We start from the raw sequence: 19971 nt of genomic DNA on the forward strand, positions 1-19971 counted from the left end.
GAAATGAAGCCATGCTTCAGCCACATAGGAAGCACTGGAGAGGAGAAACACAAGGAGGTTAGCGCAGGGAATACTCAGGATAGTCATAGAGAAGCCAGATTACCACTCTGGGTACGACGACAATCTGGTGGGGACTGAGTGCTGGAGCTGGTCCTTAAGTACAGCAGATGATGGAATAATGAGGGACAGGTGTGCAGACTGAAGAGCGGGAACTGGGACCCCTGCCCCCCTAGGCTGAGCTCATCCTCCTTGGCACAGAAAATGTTAGTATTACTGAAAAACAAGGGCTGACCAGTGCAGAATATGGCAGCGAAAGATCTGTCAGCACCAATGGTAATTTTAATTATACAGTAGCTAGCTAGTAAACAGCAGCTGATTTCTTTTTTCCTTTTTTTATCAGGCATTGGTAAAATGTTTGGTGTTCATGCACATTAAATTTTTAACTTCACTGTAGAAGAATTTAGTATTGTGAGGCCTGAAATGCATTATCTTCAAGTCTGACGTGGCGATAGTCACTGTAAGTGCACACCTTGCCACTTGAATTGATTAGAGATAACAACCCTATTAAACTTCACGCACGGCAGAATTAATGTATACTGTGTATCGCACAGAACTGTAACAGATGCATTCTAATTTAGACAGTCTTTATTTAACTAAAGCAATTATTTATTGTTTGTATTGGCAGTACCTGGAGAATGTAACAGCTCATATAAAGGCATTGCATGTATTGTGGCACACAGTAAATCTGAACAGATTTGAGGTAATTATAAGTTAGTGACTCAAAACTTTTTTAAAAATATAATTTCCATCTCTTTCACAGATATTTAGACTCTTGAATATGCGCACATACCTTGTTTTTCTGCTGTAGCAATGTAACAAGTTACTATTCTGTTGCCTTGCATTATTTGCTGTACTGTATATCCCCACCTGTGATGTTGCTACGCTTGGCATTTTAATTGATTCCCTAATGAGAGTAGACCACCCCCAACATACAAGCATAGACACGCTTGTATGTTGGGAATTACTAAATGATAATTCTTATCAGTCTATTTCTTTTTTTGTTGTAAGATGATGAACCCAACACACACAAGTCTGTGCACTCGGACGCATGTGGATGAACACACACAGGCTTGCACCAAATCCTCTCATTGTTGCTGTGGAGAGACATTATTCTGTCTGCACACTTATTCTATAGTCTCCATTCTTTGACCTGACGCTATATAAGCATTCTGTCTTATTCTTATGCCCTCTTATTCTGATGGTAATTTGACTGCCTGAAAGGACTGGCAGAGGATTGTTCTCTCTCTCATTCAACAAAATACGGTAAAAAGTCATTCCTGGGATTAAAAAAAGCTCTGCGGTGGATTTCCAGGGCTCTGTCGTCGTGTCTGCAGTTGCCTGTCGGCCTCCCGTTCATATGCTAATGAGCCAGAGCTTGATTGTTTCCTCATATTTTAATCTCCTGCATGGTGCTGGAGGGGAGGGGTGGGGGGGTGGGGGGCAGCAGATAGGAAGAGTGTGGGTATGAGGAAGAAAGATGAGATGGAAGGGAAAGAGATGATGGATGAGGAAGAGGACAGGGCAGAGGGTGTTGGGAGCTGAGGAATGGAGAGGAGAAAGTTGAAAGGGAAATGTGAGGAAATTAAGTTATGTTGAAGGAGGACAAAAGCAAAATGTTTGACAAGAACAGTGAAGAGGTGAGGGACATGGGAGGGTAGAATGAGATTATTAATATGCAAGGAGGAGGCGATAAGATAAAGATGGATAGAAACACTGCAGGATGATAAGCTGCAGATAGAACACACAGTTCACCTTATAAGGAGACATCCAGAGTTTATTAGTGGTGACAAAAAAGGGGGAACTACTATTGATAGAACTCTGCAATAATTTATATTGCTTCATTTTAAACTTCTGGGGGAGGGGGGGGGAGGGGGGGTGACTGACTGAAGATCAGTGAAACTTTCACACTTTTTCCTTTTGTAGATGTTTGTTTTAAACCAATCGTGATTCACCAGCCCTGTCTGCTGCTGCTTTCTGTACATACTGCTGGGTTGAAACACTGACCAGAGGGCAATGAGAGGAGGAGCGAGAGAGACTTTCTTGAATAAACTAATGTTGAATTTGCATAAATATACATAATAAAAGAGCTTTGTGCAATGCGCCTCTTCAATATGCATGTTTTTTTCCTCCTTTTTGTAACTTGTATGCTAGAGGTCATGCAATTTAGAAGGAAGAATGTAGAATAAAATTTTATTTGGGGGGTATGCTTAGAGAGGTGGAGATAAAATCATCTGGGTGGGTTTTGAAGTATAATGTAGTGGAATGTTTTTCTTGGATGTCACTCAGGACGGGCTTTCTTTAGAAAGAGCATACAAGGCCAGCCACTTTGTAGTTAGATTTGATAGTTGCTGTGATTGTTGCCGACAGCAGAGACAGCACATATGCAAGCCTATGGCTTGATCAAGGTCTTGAATATAAGCCAACGTGTACACCACACCTACAGGATGCATTCAGTGTGAAATGCAGTACCTGCACTTGTCTTAAAATGAAAAGTACTAAATTATAAGTAAAATCCCAATGTGGCTGATAGGAATATTTAATGGAAAATTTTGAACATGCAGTATAGTTGTAGCTATTTTATTTAGCCATGGTGTTACACATTCCTTGTCCACTTTTGGAAACACTGTCTTGTCCAGGCATATTTTGCACATTCTTGAACCTGGAGTTCATTCACTACATTCATTTTAACTAGTCACAGCAGTAGGTGCTCATTTTCTGTCACATATAGCGGAAGATCACACAGGGCAGGAAAATGTTCCAACCTCCATTCTTTGAGGCGTACACTGTTGCATAACTCCATTAATCAGACCACTAGAATACTGGACAGTTTTGCAGAATCCCAGACTGCTTTCAGTGCCAGTGTGTTCCTGTCCATGTACAATTCAAAGTGTCCCCCCCCACACACACATTTTAATTTTTGCTTTCTTCAATATTAGATTAGATTCAATTTATTGTCATTGCATATGTCACAAGTACAGAGCAATGAAATACAGTTGTTGTATATTCAGTATCTGAATATACAACATGGTACTATGGTGGTGTTATGATTAGCGTAGGATTGTTGTTATGGATACAACTTGATAAAGATAAGTTTAGGATAGACAACTAAAAATGGCTAACAGAAAGATTATGGTTACATTCACATGATATTCACATGCTATTATTCACTACAAATTGGGTGAATTACTTAATATAATACTTAGCTGTTAACTGTGAGATGCAGAAATGACAAAATTAGCAGTAATGTCAGGGATACTGGCTGTTTTGTAGAGAACACAGAGGAAGGCTTAGAGATGCTATTCAGATCTTTGACCTCTTTGCTGTAATTTAATGGTGCAAAACTGATCAGCCACCGTGCCACCAGTGTTATGGTTTGACATCACTCGATGCTATGTGTCTAGCTTATGTTCAGAACACTTTTTTTTTTTTTTGACTTAAGATGCAAATACATGAGTATGAACTGCCCCATGTTGGTGTGTTTTTCAACATTTCCCATAACCCCACACACACAAACAGTGACTCAGCCTTGGTCCCTAGAACAATAGCTGGGCAGCCTAATGCAAATTGGAATCAATCACGGCTTGCCTGTATACTCACTGATAGCCTGCACCACCCCTCCTCGACCTCCACTAACCCTCCCCATGACCTTCTCAAAAACACAGCCACTGGAATTTGCTGAGCGTTCAGCAACCTACCACAGCCTCTCTCAATCATCTCCTTATCTCCCACCAGGCCTGTGAGCACCAAGTCCAAACTGCGTATCCTCCTGGGATGTTTGTGCAACATGTTTATGACAGCCCAAGTGTTGTTGATGCTGCTGTTGCTGATGTTAAGAGAGAGAGAGGTAAAAGGCTGGAACATGCCGTTCCACTGGGAAGCAACCTTGACGACCTGATCTTCCGAGGAGACTGAGAGAAGCAGGGAAGGAGTCATATGGGAAGGAGAAGGTTGTGGGTGTGGGGGTTAGAGGAGAGGTGAAAGCTAAAAAAAGGGTCTAACAAAATTAAGTGGTAGTAGATGAAATATAATGATAGATGAAGATTGAGAGTTTTTTTTATTAAGAGGAAGGAAACGTTTTGATGAAAATGTGAGCAATTTTCAAGAGTCAAATATCCTGCATACATTAAAAAACTTGCTGTGGTTTCCTGTTGCACTTTTATTTTGGCAGAAGGTTAAATAGGTCAGGCAGACTATATTTTGATCGGTCCATCTTCTGTGTTTTAATTAAAGTGGAACTCTTGAGTGTGATTGACCTCACAGTGATCTTAGATCTAGGCTGATGAAACTTGCAGACACCCTGGTAAAACCTGATATCCAGTTTTGGCATCAGCATGCCTCAGAACTTAAAAAACCTTCAATTACAATAAACATACTATTTTAGCTAAAAGGGTATGGTTAAGTTTAGTATTACACTTATAAAAGTGGTTGGTCTGGTATGTACTGTACTGTGCAAAGGTCTTGTGCCACCCCTCTTTTCTTTTAATTTTGCTAGGAAAATGTGGAATAGGTGCAGTGATATATTGAAACATGTGCAAACATACATGGAAATACAATATAAAAGGTAAAAACAGAGTTTGTACAATTCTAATGAGCTTGAAAGTCAATATTTAGCATGACCACCTTTTATTCTTCGTCACAGCCTGAACTCTTTTGGGCAGCTTTCTTTAAGCAGTTTTCAGGAACAGTTTTCCAGGATTATTGAAACACTTCAGTTTGGTGCCTTTTTCAGGTCAGTGTTACGTGGTTTAATAAACATCCCTCTGAAAATGGTCAGGTACAAGGATTTGACTAAATTAGTGAAAAAGCAGCCAATGTCCAAAGAAAAACTTTGAAAAAACTTAAAAATATAGAGAAATATATAGAAATGATGAGCGGCTCAAATTTTTTGCACGTACCGTATGTATGGGGACCACACAGTGAGGGGACCACAGCAGGGACGGAGCTTCAGAGGTTCCCGGATGATTTATACTACTTCTGGTAGCTGCTGGAAGCTAATTTGTCTTTATTCTGCAAATAAAATTCTAGTGAGGGCTTAGGGGGCAGAGTACGGTAATATGGCTTTTTATCTTTGCCTCAGGCAAAGATATGATTGAACGTCCTGTGATGGAATATTGTTGTAATATGTGAAAATGTCACGTTTAAGTTGGAGTGTGTTGAGGAAAGAAACTTAAATGTCGAGACAACAAATTTCTCTGCATTCATCGTGAGTTTCTTTTCTTCATGGTAGACTGTACAAAGTGCTCTGAAACACTTTGCACACAGTATACAGTATGTGTGTAGAGTTGACAAAAGCAATCGATTCTCAGTTACTGATGCTAAAAATTACTATAGGATTACATACTCATTTGCAACAATATCAATATCAGCAGTACTGTCTCGGCCTCCAGTTGACACACAACTTCACACAACATGCTGCAGAGAGGCAGGCACACAGCCCCTGCCCTCACTAGCCACTGAAGTAGCTCATCTTTACAGCACTGAGCAACACTTTATGAAAAATTTGAAGAGGTCAGTAAATCTCATGTTTCAACAATTTTGAAGTATTAAACTTATCGTGCATAGTTATCATAAATGTTAACCTGGTTAGCAGATACACAACAGCCACAAACCCAGCCTCAGGGGGTCACAAGCTAGTGTCCTGCTAGGCCCGGTGTTGGTCCCAGGCACAGATAATTGGGACAGTTGCGAGAAGCACATCCGGCATAAAATCTGCAAATCAAATCACAAATCAAACCAAACGTACCTTTGTGCACATTAGCCATCTGTTAAGTTATTATTAAGGTAGTGGTGGCTATGGCTTTAATCATTTTTGCTCCTCTGGTATCATGTATCAAGTATTTTCCTCAGTATCAGTACTGAGCTTGAAATTTTAGCATTGTGACAACCGTAGTAGAGCGATGGGTTATTGTGCTGAGGCACCAGTGACAAATGACCCAGTATAATATTTAACATGTATTTTAACTGCATATTTTATTGTAAGTGGCATGCAAAGATGGCCGTAAAGACCTTACATTAAACTTAATATAACATGTAGACCACATGTATGATTGTGCCAACAGTTGAATCAAGACTGCACCTCACATAAGGACAAAGGACTGCAGATCCTTTTCCAGGAACTTTCCGCTGCTCATGGAAATGGACTTTGAGATGGTTTTATTAAATAACCCTACAGAGTGATTTACCCAGGCATACCATTTACTCTCCAGACTTATCACAGGCTAGGCTATACCTCTAGTGTACACATTCCTCAGCTTGACACTTGGAAACATGTAAGTATCTTGTATTGGATATCATTAGGCTTGTCTCCAAGAAGACTATTTATACCTGCGCACAGCATTAACTGAACTCGCTGCAGTCCTCTCTGCTTCCCCTAACATACAGTAAATGTGCCATTTTTCTTTTTCTTCATCTAAAAAAAATGTAAAGTACTGTGTGTACAGGGAGCTTTAATATCCTGCTGCACCCTGAAGCCACATCTTCCAAGGAAACAAGGCCTAGATATGATAGTTTGACAATCAAGTTAAATTTATGAATTCCTGAAAAGATGATTTGTTGTCTTTTCAAGCTTTCCGACAGAAGCACAAGCCGAGGCTTAATTTAGCTGCTTGTGTAATCTCAAAACAGGGACGGTATATTGGGTGCCATGTTTCCATTCGGATGTACTGTATTCATAAGCGCTTCCTTAAACCCTTCCGCTGCTGTGTTTAGAGGCACAGTGAGTAAGAGAGAATCTCAGTACTGGACCTAAAAATAGCCTGCATTCTTTCCTCTATGTTTCAGGAAGCATCAGAAGAGGTCAGAACATGCCTCTCTCTCTCTCTCTCTATCTCTTACTCCCATGTCTGCCTCTTTCCTTTGTCCTATGTATTTCTCTTTACCCTGATCCTTCCTTACAGTACTTAACTCTCTCCATCAGCCAATCCTCTTCTAAAGTTTCCCTTTTTTCCCTTTCTTCCTTCATGTCATTCAAAGTTCACCCCTATGTGGTGTTGTGCAATACCCTAGTCTGTTTTTCCTCTCTTCTCCTAATGGTATCCCAGTGAATGCAGATAAGTGAACATTACAAAGACTGCGTGTTAGTGTCTACACATTTGCAAGAGTTTCTTGTTTAGAAATTAGAGAATGGTTGAGGTGTTCAGTGTATTCTGTTTACGCTCATAGAGTCCCCAGAAAAAAAACAGCAGAGGAAAAGAGATGATGTGCTGATTTCACAGGATGGACTAATGACTTAAAATACAATGGGATAAATTATTTTGTAGAAATTACTCTCGTGATTCGGGTGCACTAGCTGGAGAAAGGAAATTTTCTTTAGTTTTCTTTTACTTCTTTCTTTGAGTAAAATTCAGTTTTATTAAACGTTATTATTTTTCTGTGGCATTTTCTGGTGTGCCATCAAACAAAAATGAGACCAGGGAAAATTTTTATTGATGTACTATCCAATAACATGAAAGAGATAAATTTGACTGTATATGTAGATTAAAAAAAAAAAAAAAAAAAAAAAAAATATATATATATATATATATATATATATATATATATATATATTACATGTATACCATTACAAATGTAGCTCAGGGTCAAAGTATGAAATAATGAATTCAGCATGTGCAAGCTCTAGCTATGAGCAGAGCAGCCACCTACTGATCAAACCTTTTGTTTGTGAGTGGCAGCCAATCATAAGAAACCAGTCTCAAAGGCAGGATAGCCTTAAAAAAGAGGAGTTAAAAAGCTTTGTTTCAGTGAGCTCAATAGGCTCTGACACACTGATCAAACATAACATTTGACCACTGATTGGTGAAGTGGATAACACAGATTTTCTTCATCATGGCATCTGTTAGTGGGTGGGATATATGAGGGAGGAAGTGACCATTTTGGTCTCAAAGCTGGTGTGTTAGAAGCAGGAAAAACGAGCAAGCGTAAGGATTTGAGTGAGTTTGACAAGAGCCACATTGTGATGGCTAGACAACTGGGTCACATCATCTCCAAATCTGCAGCTCTTTTGAGGTGTTTCCAGTCTGCAGTGGCCCAAGGAAGGAACAATGGTGAACCAGCAACAGGGTTACAGCCAAGGCTAGCCTGTGTGGTCCGATCCAACAGATGAGCTACGGTAGCTCAAATTGCTGAAAATGTTCATGCCGATTCTGATAGAAATGTGTCAGAACACACAGTGCATTACAGTTTATTGTGTATGGGGCTGCATAGTCGCAGACCAGTCAGAGTGCCCATGTTGACCCCTGTCCACTGGTGACTGGCCCATGGAGCAATGGAAGAGGTTGGCCTGGTCTGATGAATCATGTTTTCTTTTACATCATCGGGTGTGTGTGTGTGTGTGTGTGTGTGTGTGTGTGTGTGTGTGTGTGTGTGTGTTGCTTACCTGGGAAACACCTGGCACCAGGATGCACTATGGGAAGGAGGCAAGCCAACAGAGTGAGCGTGATGCTGTGAGAAACCTTGGGTCCTGTCCTGTGTGGATGTTACTTTTTTTTTTTTTTTTTTTTTTTTTAAATGGATGTTACTTTTGACACATACCACCTACCTAAGCATTGTCGTAGACCATGTACACCCTTTCATTGAAACAGTGTTCCCTGGTGACTGTGGCCTCTTTCAGGAGGATAATGCACCCTGCCACAAAGCAAAGCTAGTTCATGAATGGGTTGAGGAGCACAATGATAAGTTTGAGGTGTTGAACTGACCTCCAAATTCCACAGATATGTTCAAGTGAACATCTGTGGGATGTGCTAGACAAACAAGTCCAATCCATGGAAGCTCCACCTCACAACTTACAGGACTTAAGGGATCTGTTGCTAACATCTTAATGCCAGATACCACAGCACAGCTTCAGGGGTCTAGTGGAGTCCATGCCTCAATGGGTCAGGGATGTTTGGCAGCAAAAGGGGGACCAACACAATCTTAGGCAGGTGGTCATAATGTTATGCTTGATCTGTGTATAGGCTTATAATAGGCTTATATTGAGCAAAAGGCTCAATATAAGAGAAATAAGGGTTATTTTGAACTACTATGCAGGCCACTCTGGTAGGGTCCAAGAACAAAACTACCCATCCATCCAGTCTCTTCCTCTTCCTTATCCTGTTCAGGGTCGCAGGGGGGCTGGAGTCTATCCAGAGCGAGAGGCATTGTACACCCTGTTGCATTCACACCTATGGGCAATTTAGAATCACCAATTAACCTAACCCCACTAACTGCATGTCTACGGACTGTGGGAGGAAACCGGACTACCTGGAGAAAACCCACGCAAACATGGGGAGAACATGCAAACTCCACACAGAGAGACCCAGGCCAAGGTGGAAGTGAACCTAGGACCTTCTTGCTGTGAGGTAGCAGTACTAACCACCACGCTGCCCAAAACTAAAGTATGGAGCATGAAATGAGCATAATATCTCATTTTGAAAAAGGTTTATGCTGTTTTATTTGTTGATTGTGTTTTAAGACATGAACACTAAAACTATTGTGTCCTCATTTGTATTTAGTGAGATAGAAGTCAAGAAAAAAAAAAACTGATACAGGTTGATTGAGGCATCCACTCATCACATACACTTTTTTTTTAATGCAACAGATTATAGTTATAGTTATTCTCATTTGCATATTTCTCTGTTCGGCTGTTAGATGCGAGGACTAGTGTGAAATATGATTGTCATAACGAGCATAAATAAAGATTATGATAGTAGCTGTACAGTTGGCACACAAAGGGCAGTCATACTCCTGTATCACCACAAAGCAAGCAAACGTGTTCTGTAAAACGTGGCAAATATGAGCAACGTGACTCTAAACTGCATTAGAAATGTGGTTGTTACAGAACTTCACTCCTGAAGTGATAAGCAGACAGGAATAGAGTAACAGAGTTGGAAATGGTCTGGATCTTAGCTGCTGCATAATACAGCTGGATTGTGTTGGGCTGCCAAAGCAGCATTTATGTCTCTATATATTTTTTCCCTTGTAGGTGATGGAAATGATTACTTATTAGCTGCATTGTAGTTTATTGTATTTTACAGTGTCTTGAATAAGTAACTTCATGCTAATTGCTCCGCTATCGTTGCAGTACACTACCAAGTGAAATATACATGCTCACCAGGTAGTCAGCGGCATGCACGTATGACACACCGAAGCAATATTTTGCGGTACGTTTGTGTTTCAGGACTCAGTTGTGCATGAAATCTACAAAAATCCCAGTGACTGCGTGCGCCTTGTGTGACAGTTTGTCGCTGCCTCTGAGCCTTTTTCCCCACTGTGAGAACTGCTCCACTGTACTAAGTGTGTCAACAATACCAGCTGAGAGGCAGCCTTCAGTCCACACACACCGACTGCAGACTAATCCTTAAAAGAGAGAAACTGGATGAAAGAGAGGAGGGAGGGAGGCACAGAGGTAGAAGTATAAAGCAAGCATATGGGAAGGGGAAGGATGGAGGTGATAAGAGCAAGAGACAGAGAGATGGTGGATTCAAGTTTGACAGTGGGAGAGAGAAGAGGAGGATGCACGGATGCTAGAGAGAGAGAGAGAGAGAGACGGAACGATTTTAATGTTTCAAAGGATTTCCCTATCACAGCCTCTGACACATTACATACACAGCTCACTATCAGCCCGACCCTGACAGCTGCACAAATTGGCTGAAAGAGGTTCCCTGGGCAAGGCCTTTGATCGGGTTTGTGTGTGTGTCTATGTTGTGTCAGCAACACGAGAAGAAGGGGAGAGGTTTTGTACATTTGTGCATACCTGGACATCTGCGTGCTGGAGTGAAGAAAGGCTCTTTTCTGCTCCAGATCACAGTGGAATGAAATGAATGCGCAAAGATAAGGTTAACAGTGTGTGTGTTTGTGTTAATAGTCTAACAGTCTGGTTTTGCTTCATGAGCTTGTATTATCTTAAGCATGTATAGCTTTTACCCCTGTGATATTTCTCCTTATGATTTCAGCCCAGTGTCTTTTATTTGTGTCTGACACTCCCCATCAACCATGTGTCCGTGTTATCTTTCAGAGGGGGTTGGTAAACAAACCCATTGTTAAAAGGCTCATATCGAGTCAGTCCTCAGCACAGTGCAGGCTTTGAAGCGGTGAGGTTTTCACTATCGTGATCGCAGACACCACATACAAAAACACATACACGCTCCTCAGTAGAGATTTTCCATTCCCTCAGATGATGGTGACACATTTTACGATAAACTTGGAAAATGTCCTGCAGAAAGCAGACTTATGACAGACTTCTCATCATAAATTGTCAATTCTAATGATTATTTCATTTCTCTATTAATTGTTTAGCTCCATTTGCCAGAAATTGAGAAAAATAACCATAATTTTATAGTCGTCATTTCAAAGAGGCTAATGTGAAATTGTTTGTCCAGGAATCAAAATATAAAAGCAATTATGTCTTGTCAACTAGACTGACTAATTAAATAATTAATTGACTGCATTCAGCACATTTGAGCATATTATATAATTGTCTTTTTTTGTATCTGCAGCGGCTGACACAAAGTTGCTCAGCCAGTGGCAATTTTTTCCCTGTGAATGCAACATTGGGAGTGGAGGCGGGCACTATAACCTCAAAATCGTGTCACGATATTTCTGTGATAAAGATATTTCTCACGATATAGAAAAAAATGGTGAACAATGTTTTGTTTATGCTTGCAGGTTGTGGGAAGCAGCATTTATTAGTGTAAGTAAATGAAAGGCATTTTCCATTGTCCTGATCTAAACAGCTAATGTCACTGATGACACACTACCTAAGTGTGAAGTGAGAATCTATTGAAAGAAGGTACCACCAGCAGCAGCAGCATCATTATAGTGCAATCATAGTGACACTGTAAATCAAATGTAAGCACAAAAATAGGCTTCAGTCTAACAGTAACTAAAGTAGGCTAACCTTGTAACTCTTCAGGGACCCGCACAATACTGTCACATAATAAAACTGACAAACAGTTTTATTATGAGGTTTTTAAGCAGCTGCTTAAAGTCCTGCTTTTCCAATATGTAACCACATCAATAATTTCCATCCATTGTTTGCTCTTCCTGTCGTATGGAGTGCAGCTAGCAGTGCCTGGTTGAGTCATTTGTTTACATTTGGGAGTTATTCTGGAAAAAACCCCAAAAAACTCAAACAAACTGCGTAAAACAAACAGAGTAAAACTAGAGTATTACCCAGGACAGCCTTTCTTTCACCTCTGAACTTTGTTGTTTGTACTAGCTGCTACTATCTCCTCCTTCATAGCCTGATTGTACTTGACAATGTGTTTTTACCTCAAGTGGTGAAACACGTCTGTTGTTTCCACCTTTGATCGGAACAGTTTTCTTGCATATTTTTCAAAGTACTGTGCTTTGTTGGAGGTTGTTGAAGTAGCTCCCTCTTTAGGTATTAAAAAAAAAGGGCTGATACCTGACTCTTGCTCTCAGACATGCCTGGCATTGTCTCATTCCACACAGTAGGGAACATAAACACATGGCTTTGCTATATATATATATATTAGGGGTGGGACTCGATTAAAAAAATTAATCGAATTAATTACAAGCTTTGTAATTAATTAATCGAAATTAATCGCATTTTAATCGCATTTCAATATTTGACATGAGAAATATTAATTTAAGTTTAGTTGATGAATAAATCAATATACATAAGCTTAAACTTCAAAATCTTGTTTATTTTCACACCAGTCTACTACACAGACCAATGAAGGGTGGAAGTGCTCCTGTGATAAGCAAACACCTGAAATTAAAGTTAAGCATCATAACTGGATAGTTTTATTCAACATTAATGTCTCACTTGTTATAGTTGGAAATTAATCATTAGCTCAGCTGTATTCCTTGATGTTGAAATGTGTTATGCTTGTTTTAACAGCTTATTTTGAATTAAAGACTTAAAATTAAACCACAAAAAGGAGAAAAAGTTCGTTCTCCGTTTAACAGCTGCTTTTACACAGCTGTGCTTCGCACTCACGGTTGCTAGGCGACATGAGCTACGCAGAGGTGACGGCAGCTGATATGAAGGCTAGCCGCTCACTTCCGGCCTTTGTGGTGTTCGTGGGCTGCGAAAGACGTGGGCCGGGTCCTTCGCAGGATTCGGCCCCTAATTTGGACATTGTGCGTCGATATAATCTGTATGCCGGGAACTCGTGCACTGAGAAACGTTCCACGGTGCAAAGTGCGATTAAAATGCGTTAAAATTTTTAACGCGTTAATTTCCCCGTAATTAATTAATCGAAATTAACGCGTTAAAGTCCCAGCCCTAATATATATATATATATATATATATATATATATATATATATATACATATATATATATATATATATATATATATATATATATATATATGGGTAAAGTATTACCCAGCACAGCCTTTCTTTCACCTCTGCACTTTGTTGTGTTTGTGCTGAAGCGTACAGGCTCATTGTTGGCTGTTGGGGTGAGGTGCTGGCTTCTAAATGGCACAAGCACGATCTCCTTTTACTCCTGTATGTCTGCCGTACATGTATTGAATCCTGTTAGCGCTGTCTGTTTGAGCTGCTAGCATGCCTCTGAGTGCGTGTGTTGGGATTTGTGTGCCAGCTGAGAGAAAATGCAGGTAATGGATTAATATCAGAGCTGGCTCAGGCTCCACATTGCTCTGTGGTGACAGCCTGTCATTATCACAAACACCGGCTCTCACACACACACACACACACACAGACACACACAAGCTCACACATGCTTCCTTGCAATTGTGCATACGCATTCACACACAATTCCAAAATCCAGGAATTCGTACATACAGAAATCCATAAGCTTGTACATGCTTCCTTTCCCTACCTGTCTCTATCCTTTGTATACACTTTCTCTCCCTGTCTCTCACTCGTCATTATGACACGCAGTGCTGCTGCGCTGTGATCATCTCAAACTGCAGCAGCTTCTTGAACTTGTTCTATCCACTTTCCAACAGTGGGACCAACGCTGAGACTACACGTCTTTCCAGTGTAGCTGTTTTGCTCCAAACATCAAGGCAGCAGACGGGAGTGTTTTGAATGCTGCTGTCATATGAGCCATCAAGCTTGTTTGCTTCCTCCAAACTTAACCTAATAGTTTGCCTAAGGCAGCGGGTAGGCAGGGGTGGGTGTGCCTTCAGTACCAGGCACTCATTAATTCTTGCATTGCTCTTCTCCCTGCCAGAAATGGTCATCTTATTAAGCCATTTAGTCAGTATTGAGCTGTGTAATTGGACAGCGGAGGCCAATAGGAAATGTTTGAGTAAGTTAAAGGTGATAAAGGGGCCATGCCTGAATTAAACACTCGATGGCCTGTTCTGTTCACTTGTAGAAGGATGCATAGCAGACATGTATTAACACAAATTAAATGTACAAATTATAGTGGTGTTTATTTTAAGACTTTCTTTGAAACCTGACAGTGGCTTGATACCTCTTTGCATCACAAAAATGTGTTTTGAATATCTTTCATCTTTCTGATCCACATGTGCTTGCACTCAAATTGAGGTTAAACAACCAGAAAACAATTTCTGCTGCTTTAATGTTCACCGATTTGTCCACAGAGACACAAACAAACCTCTTTGTCTTGAAAATTAGCAATGGTTTAAAACATTTCTTTATCTGAAACACTGTAGAAGGCAGTATGACTCTACACTTCTGTCAGGGCTTAAAGGAAATATTTACTGCCTTGTCGTGCAGAACCTGATGCTAAGCTTCAGCACAGCATGCCATTGTTATTGGAGCAAGCTCCAGTGGTTGGGTACCATGAACATCAAGGGCTAATTTCTCATCTCCTGCTTCCCTAATTTTATGTACTTCCTCTAGAATCAAGAGATAATGGTGGGACAGGAAAAGATGTGGATGTGAGATTGGTAGATGGAAAATGTTTTCTTTGGGTAGAGCTGAGGAGCAGAAACTGAAGATGAATGCAACTTTTTTTGGTGTTATCAAATTTGTAGTTCATGTGACACCAAAAGTAACCAAAAAAAAAAAAAATGTGACCTTATGTGACCTTTGCCTTTCTGCGTGTTTTTCTGTCTTTGCAGCAGTCCTATGCTCCTCCTCCTCCACCCATGGCTCCACCCAGCCCTGGCACCACAGGAGGAGGTGGTGGAGGTCAGGGAGGAGGGCTAGTGGAACAACTTAGTAAGACCAACCTGTACATCAGAGGCCTGCCGCCTGCCACCACAGACCAGGACCTCATCAAACTCTGCCAGCCGTGAGTTCTATTTCCTTCTCTTCTGTTCTGTCCCTGCCCTCACTCTGCAGATGCATTAAGCATCCTCAGTACAGCTGAGTTCAGTTCATTCCTGCTCAGTTCAGTTCAGCTTGTGGTAATTAGTGTTGCATGAGTGTGACAGCAGCTTATAATGGGTATCAACAGTTTGCTCTTGACCCCTGTGTTCCTCCTCTCTGCTTCCTCAGAGGAAAAAACACAACCCAGCTGGGCCTAGCCCATCCGCTCTATTCTGCACTGCGTCATATACACGCACACACAGACACACAGACACACACACACACACACACGCACACACACGGATGGGCAAATATTCCTCCTGTCCATCAGCAGGAGTTTGAAACTCCTCAGTCATACAGAAATTTACTTCTGACGTTAACGACAACATGGTGGATCAGTCCACATTCCATGTTAATAGGAATATAAATGAGCTGTGTGAAATGTAATTGCATCAAATTACCAGTTCAGTTTAAAATCTGATGACTTGTACAGTATTATACAGCAGCTATATTTGATAAACAACTGAATATTTTAGTAAGCGCTGTATCTGGACTGATTTAGAAGATCGGAATGGATGAAGGCATATTTTCATATTTAGAAGCTTTGTTACATCTGAGCAAACTCTGATCCAGTGTTTATTTTAACCCATTAAGCAGCTGTTTTTTGATCAGATTTTAAATGAGGGTTCTCATCATAGTGCCTAACCAGATTTAGACAAGGCTCAGGAATATTCGTAGCTTCTGAGGTTTTATTGTTTCGAAAAAAAAAAACTTTCACTTTTCAACATGATTTTTTTTTTTAAAGCTTCTAAGCTTATTTAGCCAAAATCATTTCCCTTTTAAAGCTGATCCTGCCAAATTTGATAGTTGGTTTAATAAGAAAATCAGGGGGAAAAAATGAATATAATGCATCTTTAATTGGAATAAGAACACTACATGACAGAGACCTTGATAATACTGTGGTGAATGATCTTCCTGATTATTCCTTGACTGCAGTAACTTTAGCTGCAGCAGCAGCAGAAACACTTGACAGGTAATAGGTGGATACTGGAGTTAGCAGATTTGGGCGCTTCCCTCCCTTTCTGTTCTCCTTCTTTGTGTTAAAAGTTGGTCACACAACTTCATCCCTAACTATCCCCACCTGTGTAAAATGTGTCTATACATTTTTGCCCACGTGGGTTGCCTACCAATCAGAAAGTTGGTGGTTTGGTCCCCGGCTCCTCCAGATTGCATGTTGAAGTATCCTTGGGCAAGGACTGAACCCCGAGATGCCCCCGATGCATCTATCAGAGTGTGGGTTTGTGCACGAATGTTAGACAAAAGCGCTCAGGTATAGAAGAAAGCGCTTGTATGAATGTGCATGAGACTGGGGTGAAAGAGGCTTGTGGTAAAAAGCACTTTAAGTGCTCAGTGTAGAAAAAGTGCTATATAAGCAGCAGTATATTTACCATTTACATATTGTAATGCAAACAGTAAACAGGCCTTTCTCATTTGCCTTTTAGCTAATATTTTCTGATAATATAAAATGCAATTACAAAATTGTATATTAATAATTATTATGACTATTTATTTTGAAGCTGTGGGCTTTAAATGATCTCAAAATAGATTTTTGTGAAACCGAAAAGACAGATAAAAACTAAGATGTGAAGACACACTCACATATGCACACACTGTATCCTGCCTTTCTGTGAGTCAGCTGCAGTTCAAGCCTGTTGTATTTCAGCTCAGCCCTGGAGGCATTCTGGAGAAACGGGGTGAAAAATGGGGGCCAATAAAAGTTTCATTAGAGGCCCAGTCAGTGTGCCAAGTGGCCAGTAACATTTAGGAAAGGTCATGGAGGAGGGAGGGCTGTGTATGCTGTTGGGCAGCATCATAGTGTTGGGTTTCTAACTCTCTCCAGCTTTCGGAAATAGACTGAGTGGCAGTTTCCCGTCAGTCACTTACATGATATGTACGCATGTGCACACAAACAGGCCTTTCATTCATGCACAGTTACAGTGAACAACAGGAGGACAGTCCTTAGCACTGGTGCACACATACACACGCTTTCATTTCAATGTCATCCATGGCTTTTTCTTCCTTGTCTTTTGTTTCAAACCTCCCATCAGCACCATACACACCCTTACCATTCTGACATCTTCCTCATTTCCTCCTTCCATCCTTCCCTCTTTGTCCCCCTCCCTCAGTCCCTCACCCCTGTTTCCCCCCCCCTCCTCTCTGTCGCCATGCCAGTTCTCAGAGTGTCAGTGAAAAGTGCTGTTGTCAGCTGACATTTCCAATCACTCCCCCGGTCGCCCAAACTATGGACACACTTTTAACGTCTGGGGACAGAGCAGAACGTGAGCGGAATCTAAAGTGGAGCACAAGGGCAATTTCTCTCTCTCACTCACTCGCTTTCACTTACTACCGTTGTCTTTCTGTCTTATGCTTGATTCCCAACTTTATCTGTCTGCATATCTATCTGTGACTTAATTTCTTGTAAAAACTGCAGCGAGGCTCATGGCAGTCTAAAGAAAATGCTTCATGTATAAAGCTTTAAACCTTTACAAATATATTTCTGTCCGCACATTTCAAAGACAGATTCCTCTTTAAATTCTCAGCATTTTATGAGCAAAACTTGAATTAGTTTCTGCGATACTACTCATAGTTTCTTCTTTCAGAATAAAACTGTTTAGCTGATAGAGACATCGGTTTTGATTACAAAGACTTATACAAACCATATTGTTCAAACTGTATAGCTGTACTTAGTCATTTTCTTAAATGTGGTAAAATCATATACAGCCCAAGCTGTATATGATTTTTAAGACCAATGCTGATGCTTAGTATTGGTATTATCAGATTGTTCGAAAAATTCCCTGAACAGCCTACAATTAATCCAAAACTCTGCAGTGAAAGTACTAACAAGGACTAGAAGGAGAGAAGGATTTCCCCTATTTTGGCTTCTCTTCATTAGCTCCCTGTTAAATCCAGAATTGAATTTCAGCTCCTTATACAATATACAAAGTCTTGAATGATCAGTAATCAGGCCCCATCATATCTTAAAGACCTCATAGTACCATATTACCCCAATAGGGGTTCTCAGACTGCTGGCTTACTTGTGGTTCCTAGAGTTTCCAAAAGGAGAATGGGAGGCAGAGAGCTTCCAGCGTTCAGAGCCCTCTCCTGTGGATCCAGCTCAGAGATTGGCTTTAGGAGACAGACACCCTCCCCAGTTTTAAGATTAGGCTTAAAACTTTACTTTTTGACGAAATCTTATAGTTGGGGCTAGATCAGGTGACCCTGAACCCATCCCTTAGTTATCCTACTATAGGTTCAGACTACTGCAGGACTTTCTGTTATACACTATGATACATTGAGCACTTCTTCTCAACTCACCTCTTTTCACTCCCCAGGTATTTATACCACTGCTGCATTTGTATCTTTTACTCTTCTCTTATGCTCTTCCTTTTCTCTTCTCTTCTTTTCTTTCCCCTCACCCCCAACTGGTTGCAGCAGATGGCTGCCTCTGCCTGAGCCTGGTTCTGCTGAAGGTTTCTTCTTTTTAAAAGGGAGTTCTACCTTCCCACCTTCACAAAGTGCTCATAGGGGACTGTCTAATCGTTGGGGTTTGGTCTCAAATACTGTAGAGTCTTTACTTTGCAGTATAAAGCACCTTTTTGTGATTTGGCACTATATAAATGCACATTCTGATTTATCTGCCTTTTCACCCCTTTTAGATACACCAAACATGAACAGATTTATTTATTATGTATAGTTATTTACTATTTTACACTTTGCACGACTCTGCTCAGATCAGTTGGTTGTGTTTGTGGAGTTTCAAATACATATGTTGCCAACAGGGATGTTACAGTGTGCTCATAGCATTTTTTTCAAGGGTGTTTCTCACATCTCTTATCTTTTTATATCAGCCATAAGTGCTGGAAAGAAGAAAAGACAGGAGGCTGAGCTGGAGGTGGACAAGATTAGAAATGAGTTTATCAGAGAAACAGCTCAGGTCGAGCGGTTTGGAGACAAAATTAGAGAGGCTGAGATGGTTTGGACATGTGCAGAGGAGGGATGCTGGATATACTGGACAAAGGGTGTTGAATATGGAGCTGCCAGGCAGGAGGAAAAGAGGAAGACCCCAGGAAGTTCATGGATGTAGTGAAAGAGGATATGCAGAAGGTTGCTGTGACACAGGAGGATGGGCAGATGATCCACTGTGGCAACCTCTAAAGGGAGCAGCTGAAAGAAGAGGAAGAAGCAGCCATAAATGCTGATACCGATGGATCAGCAAATGTCGGCTGCTGGTCCGCAGATTAAATTGGTCAGGCTGTACCTAAAGCATTTGTAAATGCTCGCAAAGAGTGGGAAGGGCTCCTTCTGTTTTGAAGTTTTTCACATTTTCAAGTGTCATGCAAGAATTGAGCCAAAGCAACTGTGAAAAACTGTAACTAACAGGCAGCTGTATTACACACAGTACCAGTCAAAAGTTTAGACACATTTAGCCATTCATATGTGTCTAAACTTTTGACTGGTACTGTATATCGTGCCAGTATTAATCTTATCTACTGTCTTTCTTACAATCTTTTTCCGAGCCTCTGTCCTGAGGTGTCAAAGCATCGAAATATTGATAATACTGAAAATGACTGTATTACATTTCCATGATACTTGTATTGTTCAGTCTTTCTGTCTTAATGCACTGCAGACCCACTACTAGTGCTTTACTCAAGTT

At 40.7% G+C, this 19971-nt stretch overlaps 1 protein-coding gene across 2 annotated transcripts in view; it reads left to right on the top strand.

The window, feature by feature from the left end:
* LOC115794747 (RNA-binding motif, single-stranded-interacting protein 3) overlaps window positions 1–19971 on the top strand; it is a 142196-nt gene that overhangs the window by 23577 nt on the left and 98648 nt on the right. For both annotated transcript variants that reach the window (XM_030750389.1, XM_030750388.1), the window contains exon 2: window positions 15068–15240. In XM_030750389.1, coding sequence (XP_030606249.1) covers window positions 15068–15240 — 173 coding nt within the window. The remainder of the gene's footprint in view (window positions 1–15067; window positions 15241–19971) is intronic.

Source organism: Archocentrus centrarchus, chromosome 16, assembly GCF_007364275.1.
Source record: "Archocentrus centrarchus isolate MPI-CPG fArcCen1 chromosome 16, fArcCen1, whole genome shotgun sequence".
NCBI classification, from domain to species: Eukaryota; Metazoa; Chordata; class Actinopteri; order Cichliformes; family Cichlidae; genus Archocentrus; species Archocentrus centrarchus.